This window comes from Rhinatrema bivittatum, chromosome 8 (assembly GCF_901001135.1).
Source record: "Rhinatrema bivittatum chromosome 8, aRhiBiv1.1, whole genome shotgun sequence".
Taxonomy (NCBI): domain Eukaryota; kingdom Metazoa; phylum Chordata; class Amphibia; order Gymnophiona; family Rhinatrematidae; genus Rhinatrema; species Rhinatrema bivittatum.
This window is the reverse complement of record NC_042622.1, coordinates 130150816-130178767: the sequence shown is the minus strand read 5'-3', so window position 1 is coordinate 130178767 and position 27952 is coordinate 130150816. Positions and strand designations below refer to the sequence as shown.

Below are 27952 nucleotides of genomic sequence, written 5' to 3'. Positions count from 1 at the left end.
GTGCGATCCCCGGCACAGCGGCAAATGGCCGCTGTGCCAGGAGACTCTAACCCCACTCCTGCCCTCGGACTGCCCCTTTAGTAAAGCCCCGGGACTTAGACTTGTCCCAGGGCTTTACACACATCGTCTGGCCTATATAAAATAGGCCCAGCATGCGTAACCCCCCCCCCCCCACCCCCCCGCGCTTAAATCCTCTGGATTTACACGCGTAGGGCTTTTAAAATCAGCCCCATAGTTTTTAGAAATCTACAAATAATACACTGCTTTTGATTCCCTCTTTGAAAGTGCAAAACTGGCAACGGCAAATGGAAGGGTGTTTTGTTGTGCTGTTCCTACTTTCCGGAGCAAGCTACCAAGAGCACTGCACCTATTACCAGATTTGCTGTTTTGTTTGGCCTTGAAGACCTGGCTATTTTCCCAGGGATTTGATGGCTTCATGGCTTCATGGCTTCATTTTTAGGGTAGGTTGGATCTTACACTTCTGAATGTTATGTAGTTTTTTAAATCAGTCTGATAAAATATTTTTTTACTTACTGGTAGATACTTTCTAAATTTTGTTTGTGTTAGGATTTGTTATCTTATATCTGGGATCTGATGGTTTTGTTTCTATTATGGTGTATGTGTTTATACTTTGCACTTTTATTATAACATGTTTGGGTGTCCTGACAGTAAGGCATGGAATAAATAGTAAATTATTCTTGCTATTAAACCAATACAGGGCTTCATAAGCAGTGTATTATGTGATCTGTAAGCTGTAGAGTCCTCAGTAGCAAAGGGCCTTATAAGAACATAAGAAAATGCCATACTGGGTCAGACCAAGGGTCCATCAAGCCCAGCATCCTGTTTCCAACAGTGGCCAATCCAGGCCATAAGAACCTGGCAAGTACCCAAAAACTAAGTCTATTCCATGTAACCATTACTAATGGCAGTGGCTATTCTCTAAGGGGCGGATTTTCAGAGCCCTGCTCGCCTAAATCCGCCCGGATTTAGGCGAGCAGGGCCCTGTGCGCCGGTGCGCCTATGTTCAATTACGCCTCCCGGAGGGAGACGTAAACCCCGCGCGCCAGCAGGCCACTAGCGCGCCGGGACGCGACATGGGGGCGTATCGGGGGTGGGCCCGATCCGCGTGGCGTTTTTGGGGCGGGACGTAGCGTTTCGGGGGCGGGCCCAGAGGCGTGGTTACGGCACGGGGCGGTCCGGGGGCATGGCCACGCCCTCCGGACCCGCCCCCAGGTTGCGTCCCGGCGCGCTAGCGGCCCGCGGGGATTTACGTCTCCCTCCGGGAGGCGTAAATCCCCCGACAAAGGTAAAGGGGGGGGTTTAGACAGGGCCGGGCGGGTGGGTTAGGTAGGGGAAGGGAGGGGAGGGCAAAAGAACGTTCCCTCCGAGGCCGCTCCGATTTCGGAGCGGCCTCGGAGGGAACGGAGGTAGGCTGCGCGGCTCGGCGCGCGCCGGCTATACGGAATCGATAGCCTTGCGCGCGCCGATCCCGGATTTGCGCGGCTACGCGCGTATCTACTAAAATCCAGCGTACTTTTGTTTGTGCCTGATGCGCCAACGAAAGTACGCCAAATCGCGCGGTTTGAAAATCTACCCCTAAGTGAACTTAATAGCAGGTACTGGACTTCTCCTCCAAGAACTTATCCAATCCTTTTTTAAACACAGCTATACTAACTGCACTAACCACATTCTCTGGCAACAAATTCCAGAGTTTAATTGTGCGTTGAGTAAAAAAGAACTTTCTCCGATTAGTTTTAAATGTGCCCCATGCTAACTTCATGGAGTGCCCCCTAGTCTTTCTACTATCCGAAAGAGTAAATAACCGATTCACATCTACCCGTTCTAGACCTCTCATGATTTTAAACACCTCTATCATATCCCCCCTCAGTCGTCTCTTCTCCAAGCTGAAAAGTCCTAACCTCTTTAGTCTTTCCTCATAGGGGAGTTGTTCCATTCCCCTTATCATTTTGGTAGCCCTTCTCTGTACTTTCTCCATCGCAATTATATCTTTTTTGAGATGCGGCGACCAGAATTGTACACAGTATTCAAGGTGTGCCCTTATGCTTTCACCAATGTGTCCCACAGAAATGTTTGGTTGTAAGATCTCTCACTTAGACCCGAGTTTACAACAATAATCCAGCACTCAAAAAGTATGACACGGCAGATAGGAGTGTGCTGAAATTGAGACTTGTCCCCCTTGATAGTCTAGAATTGCTCAGACAGAGGGCTTTCTTTGAGATTGTGGAAAATGTAAACTGCAGAGATCCTCCAGATATAATCATGTGTAAGAGGGGCCCCAAATTTGCCCCTTACTTATTGCAACAGTGGTCTCAATAGACCCTGAATCTGGATGATGTCAGAGTAGGAGTGATAGGTGTTTGGCACTTTCCAATCTTCATTTGATCTCAAACTCTGCTCTACCACTCCTATTCAGAAGCATGGTCACTGCCTTGACCTAGTCCTTTTTTCCAACTGCTGTCTCTCAGATTTTTCCATCTCAGTTCTTCCTATCTCAGACCACCATCTGATAACTTTAACGCTAAACCACCTTCCTCCACAGACTCGTCCAGTCACCACCTACACATTCAGGAATCTCCAAGCTGTTGATCCTTGTATCTTCTCCACTACTGTTTCTTCTCTCCCCTCCACTACATTGTCTAAGTCAGTTGCCAAAATAGTTTCTTCTTACAACACAAGAGTTCCACCAAACTGGAACAGCCAGAGAGAATGAACATTCACAAGTCTCAGATAAACATGTAAGTTGCATTGATGGCACATCCAGAAGGCCCCTCTGAGAGGAACATAGAGCTCTTGTGGGATTGTAGATCCACAACAGGGCATTCACCCACGGAAAGGTATCAACAGTAAACAATTTGAGGACTAAGATGGCCACTTTGTATTTAACTATCCACTGCAAAGTTAACCAATGGAGGTCATACATAACTGGTGTAATGTGCTCTCACATGCTATGACCAGAGATTGAACATACTACAGCGTTTTGTAACAACTGCAGTGCTTTAACTGATGATATTGGTAATCCAAGATATAATGCACTGCAGTAGTCTACTATAGATAGAAGAATTGCCTGCACAGCGGATCGGAAGTCAGCAGCCTGCAACAAGTATTTCAGCCCACATAGGAGATGCAACTTGAAAAAGCCAAACTTCACAACTGTTTGATCTGATTAGTAAAGGAAAGTGTTCTATCAGTTAACACCCCCAAACTTCTCACAGAAGTGACCAATTTTAAGTCAGCGCCAAGTACATTTATTGAATTTGGAATCATAAATTTTCCACAATGGATAATCAAGATCTCTGTCTTAGATAAGTTTCGGGCCAGCTTATTATAGGAAAGCTAGTGTTTGATTGTTGATAAACATAGGGAGATCATTGCAAAGGTTTCAGCCTAAGGCCTGGATTCACCATTCTATTGCAGAATGGTGAATCCAGAGAAAACGGGGGGGGTGGTGTGTGGGCCTGCGAAAGCCGGCAGCCTTCGCACCACCGCGGTATTTTTGCTGCTGGCTTTCGCACCCAATAGTGCCACTGTGAAAGGCGGTGTTATTGGGCATGCTACTGGCGCCGATAACGTTACTTACCTTATTGCCGCCAGCGAAGACACCGCCGAGTCTGCCTCCTCGCCACCCCGACTCCTCCCCTCGCCACCCTAACTCCGCCCCCAGCATGCTATCGCACACGAAAAGGGCCTTTTCGCATGTGATAGAGGCTTATTGCATGCAATAAGCCTTTGAAAATGACCCCCTAAGATGGTTGCAGTACAATAAAACAAATTTGTATGTCATCAGCATACAAACAGAAGCTGTCGCAGAGACCAGCCAGCAACCAACATAGTGCAAGATAGTTGTTGAAAAGTAGAGCTGATAGGGCCCCTTTGGGACTCCCGTTTGCATTGGATGCCAGCTAGAGCAAGTGTCTCCAACCATCACCCGTTGCTGTTGCCCATACAGATAGGACTGGAACCATTAAACATATATATCCAGGATGCCTACTTCTTTCAGCTTGTATAAAATGATCTACTGTATCGAAAGCTGAAGATATACCAAGTAGCACAAGGGTATAGTTTTTCCACCATCTAGCCCTCTCTGGAAAAAGTCAATGGCAGAAAGGAGCAGCATGTCAATGCTTAAAGATTTCCAAAACCCGAATTGAAAGGGATTCAATATTTGATGATCCTCCACAAATTCAATAAATTTTCACAATGCAGCAGGTTCTAGGCTTTTGGCAACAAAGCATATCAAGGAAATCAATTTTTATAAATTATAAGGCCATTCCAATGACCTTTAATATGTAGCTGTGATACAGCTGAATATCCTAGGGACATAAATGGTTAACCAATACAGAGTCAGAGTCTAAGAATCAAGACTCTGACTCAGATAATAGAAGGACTAGAGGGCACTCCTTGAGTTAGCATGTAACACATTTAAAACTAATCGTAGAAAAGTCTTTTTTTTTCTCAATGCACAATTAAACTCTGGAATTTGTTGCCAGGGGATGTGGTTAGTGCAGTTAGTGTAGCTGGATTTAAAAAACGTTTGAATAAGTTCTTGGAGGAGAAGTCCATTACCTGTTATTACTCAAGTTGACTTAGAAAATAGCCACTGCTATTACTAGCATTAGTAGTATGGGATATACTTAGTTTTTGGCTACATGCTAGGTACTTGTAGCCTGGATTGGCCACTGTTGGAAACAGGATGCTGGACTTGATGGACCCTTGGTCTGACCCAGTATGGCAATTTCTTATGTTCTTTTGTTCACAGAAAGTCAGGGGCATTAGCAATCAGTAAATCATAGAACACTGATATTTTCTTTTTCATTGATTGAGCATTTACCAGCAGCACCAAACAAGTATAACCTAAATTCAGTTGTGCAACTTATCTTTCACAAAAATCTTTACACCATATAACCCCCTTCTGAATTCACTGCATTGGCTCCTTATCTGTTCCTGCATACAGTTCACGATCCTCTTACTCATCTATAAGTGCCTTCATTTTGTAGCTCCTAACTACTTCTCCTCTCTTATCTGTCTCTACACTCCTTGTGCACTCTGCTCTGCTGTGTACATTGAGTAGTACTATAGAAATGTTAAGTAGTAGTAGTAGTAGTAGGTATAGGTATGCATGTGCCCCTGCATGGCATATGCACACACATTGACAGCTACTTGGCAGCTGGTGTAAAGGTATAGTGTGCATTTATACATATATATTCAAAAATATGTGCATACTTGCTTTTCCTTGCTCCAACTCCACTTCCCAGAACACCTCTTTATAGTGCACAGAAAAGTACACACAGAGTCCATTCTGCATATACTTTTTCCCGTCGATAGCAGGGCTGAATTAGCCATGCTGTCCTGGATCTGTCAATCAGGCCCGGGAGGCGGAGCTTATTAAGCAGAAGTTGAACTTTGTTCCCCCCTGCGGCTGTGCATATGTTCCCGCGCAGGAAGTAACAGATTCTCCTCAGTCTTTTCTTTCCGCGCCCGAGATCGCACGCGGAGCCATACTTCTCCTCAATGTCTAAATCAGGATTCAAGAGGTGTCGCTGCGGCAAGGTAATGTCAGTCACGGATGGCCAAGACCGATGTTACCGGTGCCTCGGCGTCGCTCACGATGTGGAGAATTGCGAATTCTGTGCCCGTATGTCACCCAGGGCAAAAAAACAAAGGGCCTATCAGCTCAAGGAATTGTTGAGCCTGTCAGACCCGGAGGCCCATTCTTCACCGGGCCCGGTGAAGAGAGCTTCGCACGCCGTGCGGAGGGCTGCCTCATGGGAAACCTCCGGATCAAGAAAACCTGTGGAGAGACAGGTATCTGGGGAGCAGGGCTCAGACTTATCTGACCGACATCGCTCGTCTAGTCACTCGACGCCGTCTCAAGAGGGATCCGGGAAACAAACTGCGCGGCACAAGGTTCAGAAAAACCGCTGCGCCACAAGGCGCTGAAAAAAGCCAGACATAGCGCGGAGAGGGTGGCACCATCCAGGACGGCGCCACATCATTTGGAGCCGCCACACAGCGCACCAGTCGGCGCCGGTCCCATCGGCGCAGTGGTCGGCGCCAGTCCATCGGCGCAGCAGACAGTGCAGGTTTCAGTGGTGCACAAGACAGCGCCGACCCCATCGGCGCACAAGACGGCGCCGACCCCATCGGCACACAAGACGGCGCCTTTCCCATCGGCGCATAAGACGGCGTCACTCCCATCGGCGTACAAGACGGCACCGATCTCATCATCACATAAGAAGGCGCCAACGGATACTGAAGGACTTAAAACATGTGTCACAGTTCCGATGGAGCGCAGACCAGAGTTATATTCTCTAGCTGGCAAGTCCAGCAGAAACCCACCGATACCTGGCGTTCACACTAGAATAACGGAGGAGACATCATAAACGTAAACACCATTCCAGGTTAAAATCGACTTCCAGTGAGTCGAGACACCAGACATCGGATGCCTCGTCCAAAAGGTCTAGATACACCCATACTCGGCCTACTCTAACCGGACAAGACCATAAGCATAGATGTAAGCACCATTCTCATCGTCATACTGGGCCACCAAGGCATAGAGATAGGGACGCTAGCCCTTCTACCTCCAGATCATCGGTCGTTTCCTTCCATAAGGCGAGGTCACAACAATCGCCCATATGCCTCACTTCATCACAGGCATCCAGATCATCTATAAGCCCCTCGGGGGGACAAGGAGACACATCCCGACCGATAAAGATGCCTGCACCACAGGATAAGGGGAAAACCTACCATGCCTCCGGCAACCAAAGAAGCCTTTTGGCAATTATCACAATCATTGGCAGGTTTCTACGAAACACTGGAGGCTTCCTTTACTATAGGTAAAACAACTCCAGGTTCGACCATCAACCCTACCACTACGCCTCCGAGGAACCCAGAGAGTGAACCGCCTGCCTTCCCAAGAGAAGCAACTCCAGTTCACTCACCCACACATCCGGAACCTCTGGAAGATTCCCTCTCACCATCTCTATCACCGTCCTCATCAACAGGGTTTCCCTCAGACACACCAGAGCTACCGCAATAACCATATTCCCCACCGAAGGACCTGTCCTATCCCAGATTTCTGGAAAAAATGGGTAAAATTCTACAGTTGCATATTCAAAAGGAACCGGACCCCAGATCTGAGACCCTGGGGCTATTGAAGATATTTGATGTTCCGGGGGAACCTACTACGCTTCCTCCACATGATTTACTTCATCAGTTACTTTTAAAATCTTGGGAAACCCCTCATTCATTACAAGCAGTGTCCCGGAAATCGGACATCAAGTTCCGCATTAGGAAAGACACGCCATATGCGCTCCCACAACTCCCTCACGAGTCGGTAGTCGTGGAATCTGTGATGCAGCGCTTTAGGAAAACTAAGCTACGTGCAACATACCCACCCACCAAAGACAACAAGTATCTGGATGACGTGGGATGTAAGGTCTACCAAAATGCAATGCTGACCGCGAGGATCATGCATCATCAATTCTACATGGTGCAATACATGTACGAATGCATCCAGGCAACAAAGGGGATGCTTTCATCTACTGGGGATCAACCACCGCAGACTCTCCATGACATGGAAGAGTGCACAAGACATCTACTCTGATCGGTATATGAGGGAATGGAGACGTCGTCCAGAGCATCAGCGACGGCCATAGCAGCAAAAAGAACAGCATGGCTACGCTCTAGTTCCATAACGGAGGATGTCCACGAAAAACTGGCCAATCTCCCTTGCACAGGGGATAACCTCTTTGGCACAAAACTCCAGGAAACAGTGGGTAAATTGAAAGAAGAGGCGATAGCTGTGCAGTCGTTGCAATCTCACCCGGCTTCCATCACCTCCAAACGTTACTACCCATATATTCGACGATCGTCATATGGATGAAGACCTTATAGATCATACCAAAATTTCCGACCTCAGTCATACCCAGCGTATCAGAGGCCACAAACTCAACAACAACATCAATCACAGGTGCCTCGGAGAGGGAAACCACAGTCTCCACGTCAACAAAGTCAACAGCAAACTGCCACACCTAAGGTGACACAGTCTTTTTGAACATACAGCCACCACCACATTCAGTAATGCCACCGGGACGGATTCAATCACGCCTCCCATACTGGGAACAAATAACTTCCGATCAATGGGTACTGGACATTGTCCGTCAAGGATACCGACTTCAATTTCGGACCGAACCGGAATTACCCCACCTCTCTATCACACCGAACAGGAGAAATCAAGTGCAACTCGAACACGAGATCTCCAGCTTACACAAACAGAAGGCCATCATTTATTTATTTATTTAACAGTTTTATATACCGAAATTCTTGTAAGGGTTTACAAATCAGTTCGGTTTACATTGAACAGAAACAGTGCTTCAGTAAATGAAAGCAATTACATTGAACATTGACAGAGCTTCAAATGTGGAACAATTACAAAGAACTAAAATAAAATATCTTATTAACCAAAAACAAGCAGAATAACATTTAACATTTGTACAGAAAACAATGTCTCAAAGAGCGTAAATATAATACATATGTGATCGCAGACATTTAACATTTGTACAGAAAACAATGTCTCAAAGAGCGTAAATATAATACATATGTGATCGCAGATCATGCTTCTATCCTGGACTCAACGGAACAAGGGATTTTATTCCCCGTACTTCCTAATTCCCAAAAAGTCGGGTGGCCTATGGCCCATTCTAGATCTTCGGGAACTCAACAAATTCCTAATCAAAGAGAAATTCAAGATGGTGTCCTTGAAGTCGATTCTTCCTTTACTACAACCCAACGACTGGATGTGTTCCATCGACCTGAAGGATGCGTATACACACATCCCAATCCATCCCTCCTCTTGGCGTTACCTATGTTTTCAATACCAGCGTCGACACTACCAATACAAGGTACTCCCCTTTGGGTTATCAGCTGCACCCAGAGTATTCACCAAATGCATGGTAGTGGTGGTGGCGTATCTCAGACAACAGGGGATGACAATCTTTCCCTACCTGGACGATTGGCTCATTGTAGCCTCGACTCGAGAACTACTGATACAGCACCTGCATCAGATCATACGATGTTTGCAAACGTTGGGACTAGTGATCAATTTCCAAAAATCACACCTACAACCAACACAACAACTGCAATTCATAGGAGCGTATCTGGATACGAAACAAACCAGAGCTTATCTCCCTCTGGACAGACGAATACAACTGCAACGACTCTTACAGCAATTGAACAACACTCAGACGCTGTCAGCAAGGCAAGTCTTAGTCATCTTGGGTCACATGGCGGCGGCCAATTTCATGGTTCCCAACACCAGGCTACATATGAGGCGTCTACAGTGGGGACTAAAGTGACAGTGGAAACAACACACACAACCACTGACACAACCTATAGTTCTTACAACAGCCATGAGGAAGGACATCGCATGGTGGCTTTTTCAATCAACACTAGCGAAAGGAGCACGATTTCGTCCGCCCATCCACAATGCAGTCTTGATGACAGACGCATCACGGAAAGGTTGGGGAGCACATCTCGAAGTTTATGAAACACAAGGCCTATGGACCATTGCAGAACAAAGTTTGCAAATAAATTTGTTAGAACTCCGAGCGATTCGGAACGCCCATTTCAAATGTATCTGCAGGGCCGCAGGGTCATGATCTATACGGACAATCAAGTAGCAACGTTCTACAACAACAAACAAGGGGGGTCGAGTTCCTGGCCCCTTTGCAAGGAAACGATCATTTTCCAACATGCCCAACAACATTGCATACATCTACAGGCCACTTACCTACCGGGAGTGGCAAATACACGAGTGGACAAACTAAGTCGCATCTTCCATCCACACGAATGGACTCTCAATCCAGAAGTTGCCCACAGTGTCTTTAAAAAGATGGGGAACCCCATCCATCGATCTCTTTGCAATGGAACTCAACAGGCAAGTTCAAAATTTCTGTTCTATATGACCAAGCGTCATCAGGACGGCACAGGATGCATTCCTAATTCCGTGGTCGATGGGTCTGCTATATGCCTTTCCTCCCATGCCTCTGATCACCAGAACAATTCAGAAGTGCATAACGGACAGAGTGCAATTAATTCTTATAGCACCGGCATGGCCACGACAGCCATGGTACAGTTACCTTCTACACTTATCTCGAGACACCCCAATACGTCTACCGAACCGACCAGATCTTCTACTTCAGGAACAAGGGACTCTTCTACACCCATTGCACGCATCCCTCCACTTGACAGCATGGAGGTTAAACGGCTCCTACTAATGGAACAAAAGGTGTCGCAACATGCACAACTTATACTATTAGAATCTAGAAGGTTGTCCACGAGGAAGAATTACGGTTTCAAATGGCAACGTTATTCTACTTGGTGCGCATCCAATCACATATCACCATTGGACTGTCCACCGCAACAACTGATAGATTATTTACACACCCTATATGAAGATGGTCTCGCCACATCTTCCATTCAAGTTCATCTTAGTGCCATTGGTGCCTACCATAGGCCTTGCGATAATGTACCAATTTCTAATCATCTACTCCTATCTCGTTTCATCAGAGGGCTATCTCACATACACCCTCCCATTACAAAACCTCCAGTTCCATGGCATATCAATCCAGTCTTGGAACAACTCATGCTTCCTCCCTTTGAACCTCTAGATTCAGCACACATAAAGTATCTAACGTGGAAGGTGATATTTTTAGTGGCAGTAACGTCGGCACGACGAGTCAGTGAACTACAAGCACTGGTCCATTATGAACCATACTTACAGTTCTTCAATCAAAAGGTAGTACTTAGAACACATCCCTCTTTCTTACCGAAAGTAATTTCCCAGTTCCATCTCAACCAAATCATTGAATTACCTACATTTTTCCCGAAACCCCATACCAATGAGAGGGAAAAATTGCTCCACACGCTGGACTGTAAAAGGGCTTTGACGTACTATATGGACAGGACAAGGGTACCATCCCGAGCTTCGCAACTGTTTGTATCATTTGATTCAAAAGCACCGGGCTGACCGGTAACAAAACGTACCATATCGAGCTGGATAGTTCAGTGCATTAAATTCTGCTATGAGAAGCAATGCGTACATCTCTCTGGCACGCCCAAAGCTCACCAAGTCCGTGCCCTATCAACGTCATGGGCACATCTTAGAAATGTACAACCAATAGACATTTGCAAGGCAGCTACATGGTCATCACTCCATACCTTCACGTCACATTACTGCCTTGATCAACAAACAGCTATGGATGCGAAGATAGGACAAGCAATCCTACACTCTTTACCATTCCATCCTAAGAGACTGCCACAATCTCGGAGATCATGTTCAAATGAACAGCATAGCACCTAACGTGATCGGATGCTTGGGACTCCCAGGACAGCATGGCTAATTCAGCCCTGCTATCGACAGGAAAAAGCAAGTTTGCTTACCGTAAACGGTGTTTCCGTAGATAGCAGGATGAATTAGCCATGCTGACCCGCCCTCCTCCCTGGCAGTCCCTATTCTTTCTTCTACCAACTACAGCTTAATCACAGACTGAGGAGAATCTGTTACTTCCTGCGCGGGAACATATGCGCAGCCGCAGGGGGGAACAAAGTTTAACCTCTGCTTAATAAGCTCCGCTCCTGGACCTGATTGACAGATCCAGGACAGCATGGCTAATTCATCCTGCTATCTATGGAAACACCGTTTACGGTAAGCAAACTTGCTTTTACGTGTACAAACCTTCAGACAATTTTCAAAAGCCGATTTATGCGCATAAACCAGGTTTTATGTCCATAAATGTTTTTAAAAATTCATCTCTAAATGACTTACCTATGATCATATAGGGTGAGAGAACATAGTAGAAACATCATCTTAGTGAGACTTTCCTCATCAAATCTTCCCCGAAGTATACTGTGCTGTTTGTACGTCTCACTCTGCATGTAAAACTGGCCCCTAAACCCTAAACCACCACCAACACCTCACCTCGAGCTATTAGCTGGCCCTCCTATAGAGATATAAATACTTGACTACTACAAAGGCCTTATAGATGGTTTCTCTCTCTCTCTCTCTCTCTCTCTCTCTCTCTCTCTCTCTCACTCTCACTCTCAATATTGGTCTTTTTTACTCTTTGTCCAGACTGCTTAATTAGGGTTGCTAGCTGGCTCTAGATTTTCAGGATAGGTTGATCCAGTCCTGGCTTTACTTTCCTACATGCAGGTATTTATAGTCTTGCTTTTTCTTTGGGAATGCAATAGGGAAATCAGAAAAAGTCCCAGTAAGCAATGGGGTAAAACCAGGACTGGATCAACATGCCCTGAAAATCTGGAGCCAGTTTGGCAATCTTGTGCTTGATAGGAAGCATTACTGGTTAGTGTCACATTCACTGGTACCTTCTTGCTGCCTGTCTTATGTTATAACTGCACAATTTTTTGATCTGCTGCAGGGTAGACAAGGCTCCACAGGTGTCAAGGGGCTCCAAGGATTCAGGGGCTTCAGCGGCTCTGAAGGACCCAAAGGAGAAATGGGCAACAAGGGGGAGATTAGCTTACAGGTAATTCTCTTTCCCTAAATTTAAAAAGGAATGTATTGTTGTTCTACAGTGGACTTGTGTATAAATTCATCTTTGTTGGGGATGGGCTTTAGTTTAGCTGTAGGACCCCCTCTTATAACCCTGAGAAACTCACCCCAACAAATCCTGGACCCCAGATCCTAATGCACAGATGCCCAAATTGCAGGGACAATACATCAGTTGGGTCACAAAACAACAACATAGCATAGTGTGCATGATACCTTTACTAGAAACTATAACACTGAAGCTGGACATTCATTACATTAATGTAATAGTTTCTGTCTTTGTCGTTTTGCCTGAAATGCTCTAAGGCACATCTCCTTGGGGGAGAAGGGGGAAGAAGCAAGGCAACTACCTGTCATGATCACCCTACCATGGAATGTGCTGACAGCCAAAAGTAGCAATTAAATAAAAATTGACATTTTTATGAAGTCATTTTGGCCCATCATTTTTGATGGGCATTTAAGCTATTACTGTAATAACCACAAACCCATGGGCAATACTTACACGATAACATACTCTCAAATGTGCTCATACCGTAGTAATCACAGGCCCAAGGGCAGTGTAGAAGGTACAGTAATTTGAAGGGAGTTATCAGGAGAATAGCTTTTGTTTTCTCTGTGCATCGCCCTTCCCAGACTATATATTTCTCCCAGCAATGCAAGCAGATGATAGTCATTTGACAAGACTAGAATATTTACTGCTATATCCATGTGGATTATTTTGTAACATTGCTGCAGGGACCTCCTGGGGCCGTTGGCGAAATGGGATCCTCAGGGTTACCAGGCTCACAGGTAAATCTTTTATTTCATAATAAAGTTAGAATTCAGATCTGAGAAAAAGCAGGGCTTTTAATTGATTAAAATCAGGCTGGCTGGTTGCAGTTAAGGACATACATTTGCAAAGTAATGTGTCTTTATTTATATTTCACCTTTCAAGTACTTCAAAGAAAATTTCATCTAGATGCAGTAGGCAGTAGGGCTTACAATCTAGTTTTGTACCTGAGGCAATGGAAGAAGAAGCGGCATACCCAAGGTCACAAAGAGCAGGAGCTCACTGCTCTAACTGCTAAGCTACTCCTCCACTCATTATTGAAAAGTCCATAGGGTAGGAGGAGATGATTTTACTTCTACTTAGATGATTTTATGTCCATATCCATTAGAATGAATTACTATGCCTAGACTGCCCCATCCAAGAATTGCTTGTGCAGACTTTTTCCAGGCTGGAGAGGGTAATTCTCAGACGGGGCAGTCTAGGCATATTAATTCATTCTAATAGATATGGACGTAAAATCATCTAAATAGAAGTAAAATCCTGTGCACATGGGCAGAGTGGGTAATGGTAACCAAAGATCATAAGATTACTATTTCAAATCAGGTTAGGACCTTGGGTGTATTATTTGACATTACCATATCATTTAAGCCCCAGGTAAACACTGTAGCATGTGGCTCATTTTTTAAGCTTTGGATGCATCAGAGGCTTAAATCTTTCTTGATTTATTTTTTAAACATTTTATTTAAAGGTACAACAAACCAAAGCACAAAAACAGCCAAGCAAGGTACAAAATAAGAATATTACAATAGGGATGTGAATCGTGTGCCCGATCGTTTTAACGATCGGGTTCGGCTGGGAGGGGGGGAAATCTGATCGTTAGAGATGTGAATTGGGATCGGTTCCGATTCCAATTCACATCACTAATTTTTTTTTAGTGAGGCCCGCGCCGATAAAAAAAAAAAACCCCACCCGACCCTTTAAAATTACCCCATTAGCCTCCCCCACTCTCCCGACCCCCCCCCCCCAAAACATTTTACACATACCTGGTGGTCCAGGGGGGCCGTGGGCAGCGATCTCCCGTTCCCAGGCCATCAGCTGCGCTAAAAAAAATGGCGCCAATGGCCCTTTGCTCTTACCATGTGACAGGGCAAAGGTAGCGCCGGCACCATTTTGAATATTGGCAATATTTGGCAATTTTGAATACTGGCAATACGGCCCGAGTGCAGGAGGTCGCTCCCGGACCCCCACTGGACTTTTGGCAAGTCTTGTGGGGGTCAAGAGGCCCCCCCAAGCTGGCCAAAAGTCCCTGGAGGTCCAGCGGGGGTCCGGGAGCGATCTCCTGCATGCGGGCCATATTGCCAATATTCAAAATGGTGCCGATTCACATCCCTAGTATACACCCCAGGATTCTGAAATAACTCAAATAACTCAAACATGAAATGTAAGCACTATTACAAGTAATTAGTAATCTATCATTAAAATCATCAATTGTACCTGAAGACTGAAGGGTGGCCAATGTAACCCTGATATTTAAAAAGGGTTCCAGGGGCAATCCGCGAAACTATAGACCAGTGAGCCTGACTTCAGTGCCTGGAAAAATAATGGAAACTGTTATAAAGCATAAAATCACAAAACATTTAGATAGACATGGTTTGATGGGACACAGCCAGCATGGATTTACCCAAGGGAAGTCTTGCCTCACAAATACTGTTGCATTTTTTTGAAAGCGTGAATAACCATGTGGATAAAGGTGAACTGGTAGATATGGTGTAATTGGATTTTCAAAAAGCGTTTGACAAAGTCCCACATGAGAAACTTCTAAGAAAACCAAAAAGTCATGTGATAGGAGGCAATGTCCTTTCATGGACTGCAACTTGGTTAGAAGGCAGAGAGTAGGATTAAATGGTCTGTTTTCACAGTGTAAAAATGTAAATAGTGGAGTGCCTCAGGGATCTGTACTTGGACCAGTGCTTTTGTAATATATTTATAAATGATCTGGAAAGGGGTACAATGATGAGGTGATCAAATTTGCAGATGACACAAAATTATTCAGAGTAATTAAATCACAAGTGGATTGTGAGTTATTGCAGGAGGACCTTGTGAGACTGGAAGACTGGATGTCCAATGGCAGATGAAACTTAATGTGGACAAGTGCAAGGGAATAATAACCCTTGCTGTAGTTATGCAATGTTAGGCATTACCACCCAGGAAAGAGATCTAGGAGTCATAGTGCATAATTCATTGAAATCGTTGGCTCAGTGTGCTGAGGCAGTCAAAAAGGCAAACAGAATGTTAGGAATTATTAGGAAGGGAATGGTGAATAAAATGGTAGATATCATAATGCCTCTTTATCGCTACATGGTGAGACCACACTGTGTGCAATTCCGATCGCTGCATTTCAAAAAAGATGTAGTTGCACTGGAGAAAGTACAAAGAAGGGCTACCAAAATGATAAAGGGCATGGAATTGCTCCCCTATGAGGAAAAGCTAAAGAGGTTAGGGCTATTCAGCTTGGAGAAGAGACGGCTGAGGTGGGATATGATAGAGGTCTACAAAATCATGAAAGAAATTGAACAGGTAAATGTGAATCAGTTATTTACTCTTTGAGATAATAGAAGGATTAGGGGGCACTCCGTGAAGTTAGCAAGTAGCACATTTAAAACAAGTCAGAGAAAATTCTTTTTCACTCAGTGCACAATTAAACTCTGGAATTCATTGCCAGAGGATGTGGTTAAGGCAATTAGGGTAGCTGGGTTTAAAAAAGGTTTGGATAATTTCTTGGAGGTGAAGTCCATTAACTATTAGGGGTAGATTTTCAAACGTGCATGCACACGTCTATGTGCGTGTACTTCCCGGCGCGCGCACATGGGCACGCCAATTTTCTCCCAAGCTGAAGTAAGTTGCACATGTCAGCTGGCTGCCAGCATGCGATTCTTGAGGACTGCGATCAATGGCGCTGTCCCGGCCCGCCCCCCACCTGGCCCCTCCCTGCCCAGAACACACCTCCCAGCCCGCCCCTTCGAAGAGGCCTGGCACTTATGCGCATACCAGGGTTTGCACGCATGGCCGAGCCCCTTCGAAAATTCTCTCGGCACATGCAAGGCCGGGCTGCACACGTAAATCCCGGGATTTATGTGTGTGGGCCTTTTAAAATCTACCCGTTAATCAATAAGAAATAGCCACTGCTTGTTACTAGCATTAGCAGCTTGGGATCTATTTAATGTTTGGGTACTAGCCAGGTACTTGTTTCTTGGATTGGCCACTGTTGGAAACAGGATACTGGGCATGATGGACCCTTGGTCTGACCAAGTTTTGCATATCTTATGGCCTTGTGTTCATAGTAGTTACAGACAGCTGGGGATTACACATCAGCAAGTAGATACGGGAAAAGACTTCATACACCTATGTAACACCTAGGGTTGCCAACTGGCTCCAGATTTTCAGCACAGGTTGATCCAGTTCTGGTTTTACTGCGTTGCATGCTGGGACTTATTCTGATTTCCCTATTGCATTCCCTTTCAAAAGCAAGACTATTAAGTACCTGCAAGCACTGCACACCCTACCCCCCTACCCTCCCTCACTATTTATTCTTCCACTTTATATATGGTTTCCAGATCTTCTCAAAGCTAGTCAATCTGTCATTTTGAATGGCTATTAATTTCCCCACATAGTAAATTCTCTCAATTCTAGATGACACGTCTGCTAAAGATGGCACCAGTAGGTAAGCTCGTATCTCATTGCTATAAAATTTGTTGGTTGTTGGTTCTCATTTCCCATTTCAAGTGGTATATTTAATAGATTCATTTTGGGGTCCTTGGGGATTGAGAGCCCAATCACATCCTGTGATAATCATAAGACCCCGTCCCACAGTTTACCCACCTCTGGACACTTCCACCACAGATGGGAAAAGGTCTCCACTGAACCACAGACTTTCTAGCACTTATCACTTCTAGAAGGGAACATTTTAATCAGTCTGGCTGAAGTCAAGTACTGAAACTGATGACCTAACCGTAATCATGAAACACCGCTCCCATTTACTATCCTCCAAGATCTCTCCCAGGTCTGTCTCCCATGCACACTGATATTCCATTTTTGTGTAAGACTCCCTGTTTAGCAATGCATATGTCCTTGAAATTGTTTTTTCAAGCCCTCTCCCTTAATTGCAGAAGGCAGTAAAAAGTGTTTTGCCTTTCTTTAATTCCAAACCTATCATTTCTGCCCAGAAATAGTGGACTGATTATAAGAGAAACAATCAATCATGGAAAGCTGGTAAGTCTGCTGCATTTTTTCAATAGACCTCATCCCCTGGCCTTACTATAATTGTTCCATGCTGGTTATCCCCTTCCCTGTCTATCTCGCTATTTCCCTTGGCTAAAATTCTTATTATAGAAAAATCAGGTACGCTGATATACTCGCCTGTCCCCCACTAACCTCCCCCTCCATTTCTCCCAAACTTCCATAGTTAAACTAGAGAAGAGCAATACCCCCTTAGTCGACATCTTCCCCCTGCCATACCCTAGTCTCCAAGGGAGGAAGACCCACCTCAATTTGGGTAATATTTACCCAAGGTTTAAGTACTGTTTTCACGTGCCATTGTAGCAAGACACTCGGCTGAGCGACTGTATAGTATCAGGACAGATTAGGTACTCCAAGACCTCCTTTTAGCATCCCTTGATAAAGGACTTTGCTAGATACCCTGGGTGGTCTTTGATTCTAAATGAATCAAAGTAGCTTACGCTGCTAAAGCTTCAAAAGGCTGTCTGGGACTTTCACTGGAAGTGTCTGAAAGAGATAATAATGTGGTAGGATGTTCATCTTACAGACAGCCACTCTTCCCAACCATGAAAAATCCATCCTATCCCATCTGTCCAAGTCTTTTTGAACCTCCTTTGTCGAAGGTTCATAATTATACCCAAACAACTCCTCATTCCTTGGACCAAAGTTAACCCCCAAATATATCACCCATTTCATGGCAATTTTAAAAGGAAGTTTACCACAAAGTTCCATAAATGGCATCTCAGGGATAAATATATTAAAAATCTCCAATTTGTCTTCATTAATCTTTAATCCCAACACCCCCCCCTCCCAAATTTTCTCATTTCCCTTAATACATTGGCCTACTGAATGTGAATAGCCTACTGAATGTGAATAGCAAGTCAGTTTATAATCAATCTCCCCTCCCGTTATACCATTGATTTGTAAATTCTGCCTAATTCTCTCTGTGAAGGACTCTAATGACAGTGCAAGCAATACAGGGGACAATGGACACTCTTGCCTAGTTCCTCTCTTTACCTCAAAGGAGGCTGAGTAACCCTCATTGATTTTAATGCATGCTCACGGTGTGTCATATAGGCTCTTAATGCAGGCAATACAATTCTTCCTTAGCTGCATTTTTTCTAATACACTAAACAAAAATGGCCAATGGACCCTATCAAAGGCTTTCTCTGCATCAACCATTAACAGAACTGCTGGTAAATTCCCCTGTTGTGCCTTACTGCCTTCCAGATTAATTCTAAGACCCTCCTGACATTGTCCGATGCTAATCTCTCCAGGACAAAACCCAATTAATTGGGGCGTATAAGCAAGGGGGCTTCCATACTTAACCTAACTGCTAACACCTTAGCTATGATTTTTAAATCTATATTGATCAGAGAAATAGGTTGGTAAGAACCACAAAGCGTAGGGTCCTGACCTCCCTGCTAGGTTTGTATTAACAGAAATGGCAATACCATTTCCTAGAGCATTGAATATTTTGGTCAATGCCTTAGTTAAGACTGAATGAAATGTTTTATAGAATGTGGTGGTAAAGCCATCTAGCCCTGGTGATTTGCCCACTTTAACTCTTGATGACTTGGGCCACTTCCAATTCCGAAATTTCCTTATTAAGTCTCTCTGTGAACGCTTCAGATAGTTGGGAGACTTATCCCCTCTAAATATTTCTCAATATCCTGCATGACAATATGTGAATCAGAGTTATATAACTCTTCATAAAACTGTATAAATCTTGCACTAATCTCTCCTGTAGTATAGAGAAAATTACCCTTACATCTTTTATTTTGGTGATATTTATTTATTTATTTATTTAACAGCTTTTTTATACCGACAATAAAATACACATCATATCGGTTTACATTTCAAACTGGAAAGGAGGAGAATTACAATGAACAGGGGGGGGGGGGAAATTGGACAACTGGCAGGATACGGATTGAGGCTCTTAAGGTAAGAGCATCGCACAGTATTGCAACAAGGTAGGCGAGAAGGATAGTGAAAACAGAGTTAAGTCTAGAAGCGTACAAAAAAAAAAGATTAAACGAATTTAACAAAGTAAAAATTAAATAAAATAAAAACTTATTTACAGGATGCATGATATGACAAAGGATTTAAAGATTACATGGCCAGAACATGGAAAAGGCCATATGATTTTGAGTAGCCCTTTCAATCAGCTGTCTTGCCAGCACTCACCCAGCCTTGTACCAAACTCAGTGTCTTTGCTTAATTAAGTCCAATTGAAAAGTTATTTTGTCTAGGTCAAGTTTGCGCAATTCTTGTTTAGCTTCCTCCAGTTTCTACAATCTATGACTCTCAGGTGACCTTTTATGACTTAATTCCAATTTGGCAACCTTTAGCATAAGCGATATTCTTTTCCTCTCTCTCTCTTTCTTGAGAAAAGAGAAGCGTGAAATCAACTTATTCCTAATCACTGCTTTCAGACACTCCCAGACAGTCCCACACGATACTTCATTGGTACTGTTGAGGGATAAATACTCTCGTATATCTCCTAAAAGAGATTCCTGTAACAGCTTATCATCTACAAGCCTGTCATTCAAACGCCAAATCTTATACCCCCATTCCCTGTACGTACCCGGATCAGTCCAGACTCCTGGGTTTTGCCCCCCTTCTAGCAGATGGAGACAGAAGTTTACAAACCAAAACTCCGCCTATAACTAGGCTGGTGCCACCTACAGTCTCGCAGTATTCTTCTGTCTCCTAGCAGGGGGAGAGGGTGCAAACCTACAGTCTGTGCTGAGGCCTAGTTAGTTGTTTAAAAAAAAAAAAAAAAGTTAATTTTAGTTAGATTAGGTTTTGAACCGCAGTGGATTGCCTGCAGGTCCACTAGCCTGCCTCCCAGGGGGTTGTGAGGTTCTGAGGGGACCATCCCCCCTGGTGCCTGAGGCCGCTGACGTGTGAGGTCTACTCACTTACCAGCATTGGTGTGCTGTACTGGGGGTGACACCGGGGAGCCCGGCTCACTCCCCCCGGGTGGTTCCGGAGCCAGCGAAACTCTAGACTGGTATGGTAAAAAAAAAAAAAAAAAAATTTATCTGTCAATTCTCTTTATTTTTTCTCTGTTTTGCTTGGCTTAACTCTGAGGGTTATCTTCGGTGCAGCCGCTTGCAGGGGGAGTGTGCTGGGGGTGCCGTTGCGTCACGGAGTGAATTTTTCTTTCTTTTCCTTTCTCGTGTTGGGCATGCCGAGGCGTTCGGCTTGTCGCGCGTGCGGCATGGCGCAACACCTCTCCCGGGACAGCCTGTGCTCCGGCTGTGTCTCAGGGGGCGAAGGGGCATCTTCGCTCCCGGGTGGAGCTCGGGGTTGAGCACCGTCACGTTCAGCAGCCCCGGGAAGCAAGCAAGGGTCCAGAGCCAGCCAGTTCCCGCGGAGCACGGGAACAGGCGCCATTTTGGCATAGTCAGCGGCGGGTTCGCCGCCATTTTGTTGCCATCGAGTCTGGCTGGGTCCGCGTCCCCATCAGAGCAGGGGGATCGGGACTCACCGCCGAGGTTATCACCACAAGCAGGGTCCCTGAGGGAGACAAACCTGCGTGTCCACGCTGTAATAAAGATACTGAGATCCCGGAGGGGGATCCTGCTGATTGGTCTTCAGATTCCTCATTCTCATCGGAGTTTGTCCTTTTAATGCACAAGGCATTTAAGGCATGTCGGTGCTCCAAGAATGAGCTCAAGGGTTGCAGGATCCGACCCTCCGTCAGGGTTGGGGAAGCGAGCTAAGTCTGTCCCGGGGTCGGATCCCTCTGGGGGGCCCCGGCCTTTCAGACTGCGGGCTCCACAGGGGTTCATGATACATCTACGGACACTGATGACCCAGAGGAACCACAGGGAGACCAGGACCCGCCATCCCAGCCCCCAAGAGGGGGTTGTGATGGTGAGCGGTTGACAGATGGCCTGAGCGGTTCCCATGGGACGGATGGGGATGACCCCAAAGTCGTACATCTTTTTAGGCGCGATGAGTTGGCGCCACTCATCCCGGTCATTCTTACAGAGTTGGGCATCCATTTACCGCAGGTAGAGTCCAGACTGGGGTCAACAGATCCGGTGGTCTTGGGCCTGAGAGGGCCACCATCCGCTTTTCCATTGCATTTTTCTGCTTCGGATCTGCTTTTCAAGGAATGGGCTACTCCTGATTTGGGACTCAAAGTGGCTAAGGCCATGGATAAGCTCTACCCTCTGCCTGAGGACACTTTGGAGCTGTTGAGGGTCCCGAAGATAGATTCGGCGGTAGCAGCGGTCACTAAGAAGACCACCATCCCGGTTACCGGGGGTACGGCTCTCAAGGATTTGCAAGATCGAAAGCTGGAGATTCAGCTTAAGAAGATATTCGAAGTCTCCGCCCTAGGGATTCGTGCGGCGATCTGCAGTAATTTCTCCTTGCGAGCGGGACTTCGGTGGGTTCAGCAGTTGCTGGCCAATGAATCCCTTTCACAGGAGGAAGCACTCCAGGCGGGGTGCTTAGAAGCTGTGATTGCCTATAGTGCGGATGCTTTTTATGATTTACTTCGCACGTCAGCTAGATTCATGGTTTTAGCGTTGTCAGCGCGACGGTTGCTTTGGCTTCGCCATTGGGCGGAGGATGTGTCGTCCAAGGCCCGGTTGGGTTTGTTACCTTTTAAGGGTAGGTTGTTGTTTGGAAAGGAATTGGAGGACCTGATTGAGTCGCTTGGCGAGAACAAGATCCATCAACTTCCGGAGGACAGGCCTAGATCTAGAGGGTCTTTTCCGTCACGGGCCCGTGTTCGGGGAGGGCGGAGCCCTCGGAATTCGCGGGGGTCGGTCTCCTCCTTTCGTCATAGTGCCAACCAACAGCAGTCCTACTCGCAGTCCTTTCGAGGGTGCCGTTTTGGCAAGCCAGGGGCTGGTCAGACTCCACAAAGTGGTAAGCCCTCACAATGATGTGCAGCCGGTCCACCCCCCGGTGCCAGTAGTCGGAGGCAGACTGTCTCAGTTTTACGGGGAGTGGGCCAGGATAACCTCGGATCAATGGGTCCTAGAGGTGATAAGTTGAGGTTATGCATTAGATTTTGCATGACAGCCCCGCCAGTGTTTTCTGGTATCGCCTTGCGGGTTCTCCGAAAAACGAAGAGCGGTACGAGACACTCTGAGACAACTTCGCGACCTTGGCGCGATTGTACCAGTTCCATCGCATGAGTTACGCAGAGGCCAGTATTCCATTTATTTCGTGGTACCAAAGAAGGAAGGAACCTTTCGACCGATCCTCGACCTAAAAAGCGTCAACAGGTGTCTACGAATACCTCATTTTCGTATGGAGACCCTAAGGTCCGTGATCGCGTCAGTGCGAGAGGGGGAGTTCCTCGCTTCCCTGGATCCCACAGAGGCATATCTTCATATCAGAATTCGGGCGGATCACCAACGATTCCTAAGGTTCGCTGTGATGGGTCAGCATTATCAGTTCCAGGCGTTACCGTTCAGGCTGGCCACCGCGCCTCGCACGTTCACCAAGATTATGGTGGTTGTAGCAGCGCATCTTCGCAAGGAAGGTTTCCTTGTCCACTTGTATCTGGACGATTGGCTGATTCGGGCGAAGTCGGAAAAGCTCTGTCAGGAGGCAGTTCATCGGGTGACTCACTTGTTACAAAAGCTTGGCTGGGTGATCAATACGGCCAAAAGTCACCTGGTTCCTTCCCAAACCCTGGAGTTTTTGGGAGCATTGTTCGACACTCGTCGGGGAATGGTATATCTCACTATGGGAACACATGATCAAATTACAGAACCAGGCTCGGCGCTTATTAGCCAAGCCCATGCCGATAGTCTGGGATTACCTTCAGGTGGTGGGGTCCATGACTTCGACGTTGGAATTGGTTCCGTGGGCGTTCGCTCATATGCGTCCCTTACAGTCAGCGTTACTTTCCCGGTGGAACCCGGTGTCCGAACAATTTCATCTACCGTTACCGCTAAAGCAGTCAGCGCGGTCCAGCATGGATTGGTGGCTATGTCCAGGCAACTTACTCCGAGGGGTTCCATTGGTGGTCCCCGAGTGGACAGTGGTCACCACGGATGCCAGCTTGTCCGGCTGGGGAGCGGTCTGCCTCCGAAAATCGGTCCAGGGGATGTGGTCCCCACAGGAAACCACTTGGTCCATCAATTACTTAGAGACTAGGGCGATCCGCCTGGCCCTCCGGGCCTTCCTTCCGTTGATATGAGGCAAAGCGAGCAGAGTTCTGTCCGACAATGCGACCACAGTAGCCTATATCAACCGGCAGGGGGGTACCAGGAGCCAACCGGTGGCGTGCGAATCCCGACAATTGATAAAATGGGCGAACGACATCTGAGCAGCATTGCGGCCTCGCATATTGCCGGAGTGGAAAACGTTCAGGGGGACTTCCTCAGTTGCCATCGCCTAGATCCCGGAGAGTGGAAACTCGCGGACATCGCATTTCGTCTCATCTGCACCCGCTGGGGGACGCCTGCCCTGGATCTTATGGCAACATTCAGAAATTCCAAGGCTCTGCGCTTCTTCGCTCGTCGCAGGGAAATGGGGGCGGAGGGCGTGGATGCCCTGGCGTTGCCATGGCCGACAGATATCCTCCTATATGTCTTTCCCCCGTGGCCCCTATTCGGTCGGATTCTGAGGCGCATAGAGTTGCATCCGGCGGCTGTGGTCCTGGTAGCTCCCGAATGGCCACGCCATCCCTGGTTTGCGGATCTCCGAAACCTGGCCGTAGGAGAGCCCATTCGGTTTCCGTATGTACTGGATCTTCTACATCAGGGGCCCGTCTGTTTCGATCAGGTCGAGCGCTTTTGTCTAGCGGTATGGCTTTTGAGAGGCGCCGTTTGAAGGCTAAGGGGTATGCGGATGCGGTAGTGACTACTCTTCTGCGGTCCCGCAAAGTGTCTACGTCATTGTCTTACGTGCGGGTCTAGAAGGTGTTTGAGACGTGGTGTCTTACGCGTAACGTGATACCTATAAGTGCATCCGTGCCCGAGATTTTACTCTTTCTTCAGGATGGTTTAGTAAAGGGCCTATCCTGTAGTTCTTTGCATGTTCAGGTGGTGGCTCTGGCATCGTTACACGGTCGGATCCATGGTGTAGCTTTGGCGTCTCACCCAGGGTGCTAAGCATCTACGTCCACCGTTACGCACGCCTTGCCCTTCTTGGAATCTGAATTTGTTTTTGAAGGCATTATGCGGCGCTCCTTTTGAGCCTCTTCGTAAGTCCACCTTAAAGGATTTGAAGTTGAAGGTGGTGTTTTTGGTGGCGATTGTCTCGGGAAGACGGGTTTCTGAGCTACAAGCCCTGTCTTGTCGGAAGCCTTTCTTACGAATATCAGACACGGGGGTGTCTATTCGCACAGTACCTTCCTTTCTGCCTAAGGTTGTCTCTGCCTTCCATTAAATCAAACAGTGGAACTTCCTTCGTTTCCCAATTTGGATAAGGCGGATCCCTTGTCCAAGGACTTGCACCGTTTGGATGTCCGTCGGATGTTGTTACGTTACCTAGAAGTCACCAATGCTTTCCGGGTCTCAGACCATCTCTTCGTGCTCTGGGGTGGTCCTAGGCATGGTCATGCTGCTTCCAAAACTACCATTGCTCGCTGGTTGAAGGAGGTTATCAGTTCTGCATATCTGTTGCAGGGTAAGCCTCTCCCAGAGGGTTTACGGGCACATTCTATGCGTTCCCAGGCTGCATCCTGGGCGGAATGCCACCATATATCCCCAGAGGAAATTTGTAGGGCAGCAACTTGGAGGTCCTTACATACGTTCGCCCGACATTATTGACTGGATGTTAAGGCCCCGGACAGTGGGGACTTTGGTGCAGGGGTGCTCAGAGCAAGACTCTCCGGATCCCACCCTATTTGAGAACAGCTCTGGTACATCCCAGGAGTCTGGACTGATCCGGGTACGTACAGGGAAAAGAAAATTAGGTCTTACCTTTGATAATTTTTGTTCCTGTAGTACCACGGATCAGTCCAGAGTCCCACCCATTTATTCTGGTATGTGAACGGAGAGTCCGTGCTTATTGTCTTTTTTGCTCTCATTCACACATCATTCCAATCTATTCTGTACTCAGTGGCTTGGGTTCTGTTTGTCCCATTTGGGGGTTGTTGAGCCGGTTACTGTTGTTAGGTTACTGTATATAGTTAGTTTGGTGATTGCGTGGGATTCATCCTGCTTTGACATTAAAGTAATACTGCCAGACTGTAGGTGGCACCAGCCTAGTTATAGGCGGAGTTTTGGTTTGTAAACTTCTGTCTCCATCTGCTAGAGGGGGGGCAAATCCCAGGAGTCTGGACTGATCCGTGGTACTACAGGAATGAAAATTATCAAAGGTAAGACCTAATTTTCTTTTCCTACAGTTCATCTTCAAAGACACCCATATTGGTGCATGGTCTAACCATGTAATATTATCCACATCGGCTTCCTCTATTTGGCCTACCAGTGCTTTATTTATAAGAAAGTAATCAAACCATGAATAGGATTTATGAGATTGAGAGTAATAAGTAAAATTCCTAACTGTAGGGTTCCACAGCCTCCAAATATCTACCATGATCTGCAATGAGATTTTTAAGAGACTGCCTATGTTTTTTCAATCCCCCAACACCAGGACCTGAATTATCTAGATGAGGGTATCTTGTAATATTAAAATCACCCTCAATGATATGATATCCTCTGCCCATGTCACCAGAAGTTTTGAAATATTATCTAAGAAGGGTCCTTGCTCAGAATTTGGAACATACAAATTAAGCATTGTATATATTTCATCATCTATCATGACCTTGAGGAGAATATATCTGCCCTCAACATCACTCAACACAGCTTGTACATCCACTACCAGAGTTCAAGAAAATAATATGCCCACCCCACGTTGATAAAACATATTGCTGTGAAAAAGCCTTATTCCATAGCAATCGCTCTTTGCACTTGGACAAATGTGTTTCCTAACAAAATATTACATTTTCCCTAAGAACATTCATATCCTGGAAAAACAGTCTCATTTTAATTGAGGAGTTCAAACCTTTCATGTTTATAGATACAGTCTTCAAAACCCCTACCATTATGCACTGTCCCCTTCCCCACCTACATATTTGTCCCCCCTGTAGACCCTCACAGCCAACTACCAACAACCCTTGCTCCCAGAAGACCTCTCCCACTCTCCAAATTCAATAAAACTCTTTTATTCCCCCCTGCCCCCTCCTCTCCTCCCTCCCATTCCATTCCATATCTTGTCCACCGACCATCCCCGTGGACTCTCTCTCCTACAAGGAGTAAGGCCATCTCGCTAAGACACCACCCTTTCCTTCCCCTTCCCGAATCTGCAGATTTATCAAAAATGCAACACACCCTTTCCTTCAATGGAAAACTGTGAAAGCAAGTGATGATGTCTTGCGGCCGATTGTTACGCGCCTGGCCCAAGGAGCGGTGAGCTCTCTCCAGTTTAATCACAAGCAGCACCTCTGTCTCCATATCAAGGCCCAGCACTACCATGTAGATCAGACCTGGGCAAGGGGTGGCCCGCGGGCTGAATCCGGCCCGCCTACGGTCTGTGACCGGCCCGCCCACTGCTGAGAGCAGACGGGGAATGAGGCACGCCGCCTTCCCTTGCAGAGGGAAGGCAGCAGTTCATTCTCCGCTCCCTCGCTCCCCGATTGGCCGGCCAATCGGGGAGCGAGGGAGCGGAGAATGAACTGGTTTTTTTTTTTTTTACAGCGTCCGGTGGGGGGGAGGGAGTGACTCAAGCGAAGGCACGCTGCCCGATTGGCCGGTGCTGGGCAAGGCTTGCCCAGCACCGGCCAATCGGACAGCGTGCCTTCGCTCGAGTTTCTTTCCTACATATGTCACAGTTCCGCCTTTCGTGGTCTTTTTTCAGGGGTCCCCAACCACCGGTCCGCGGCGCGCGCTCCAGGTCTCTCCCGCTGCCGTTGCCGCTGGGCTGTCAGCACGTTCAAGCCCAGTGGTAACGGCAGCAGTGTTAGAAGACGGCGTAACCACGGGTGGGCCTGGGTGGGCAGGTGCCCACCCAACTTAGACCCAGGCCCACCCAACTGGCACCGGAACTGCAAGGCTGTCGCGGGATCCCATCCCCGCGACAGCGAACAAGAGAACCCACGCCTCGCGCGCCATCACGGCACACATGGGGAAGCGCTGCTGCGGCCGTATGGCCAACCGGTCTTCCTGTTGAGGGGGGGGGGAGCGGAAGCGCCGCGTGCAGCTTCCGCTTCCTCCCCCAAAACAGGAAGATCAGCTGCCTCTCCTGCTGCCACCCGTTCTCCTGCTATCTTTGGGCCCACCGAACTTCCTGTTTGGGGGTGGGGAGCGGAAGCGCCGTGCACAGCTTCCGCTTTC

At 46.8% G+C, this 27952-nt stretch overlaps 1 protein-coding gene across 1 annotated transcript in view; it reads left to right on the top strand.

Moving 5' to 3' along the window:
• The first annotated feature begins 12503 nt into the window (after nt 1-12503).
• Nucleotides 12504-27952, top strand: part of COL27A1 (collagen type XXVII alpha 1 chain) — a 104661-nt gene continuing 89212 nt past the window's right edge. The window contains exons 1-2 of the mRNA XM_029614246.1: nt 12504-12566; nt 13325-13378. Coding sequence (XP_029470106.1) covers nt 12537-12566; nt 13325-13378 — 84 coding nt within the window. The 5' untranslated portion in view covers nt 12504-12536. The remainder of the gene's footprint in view (nt 12567-13324; nt 13379-27952) is intronic.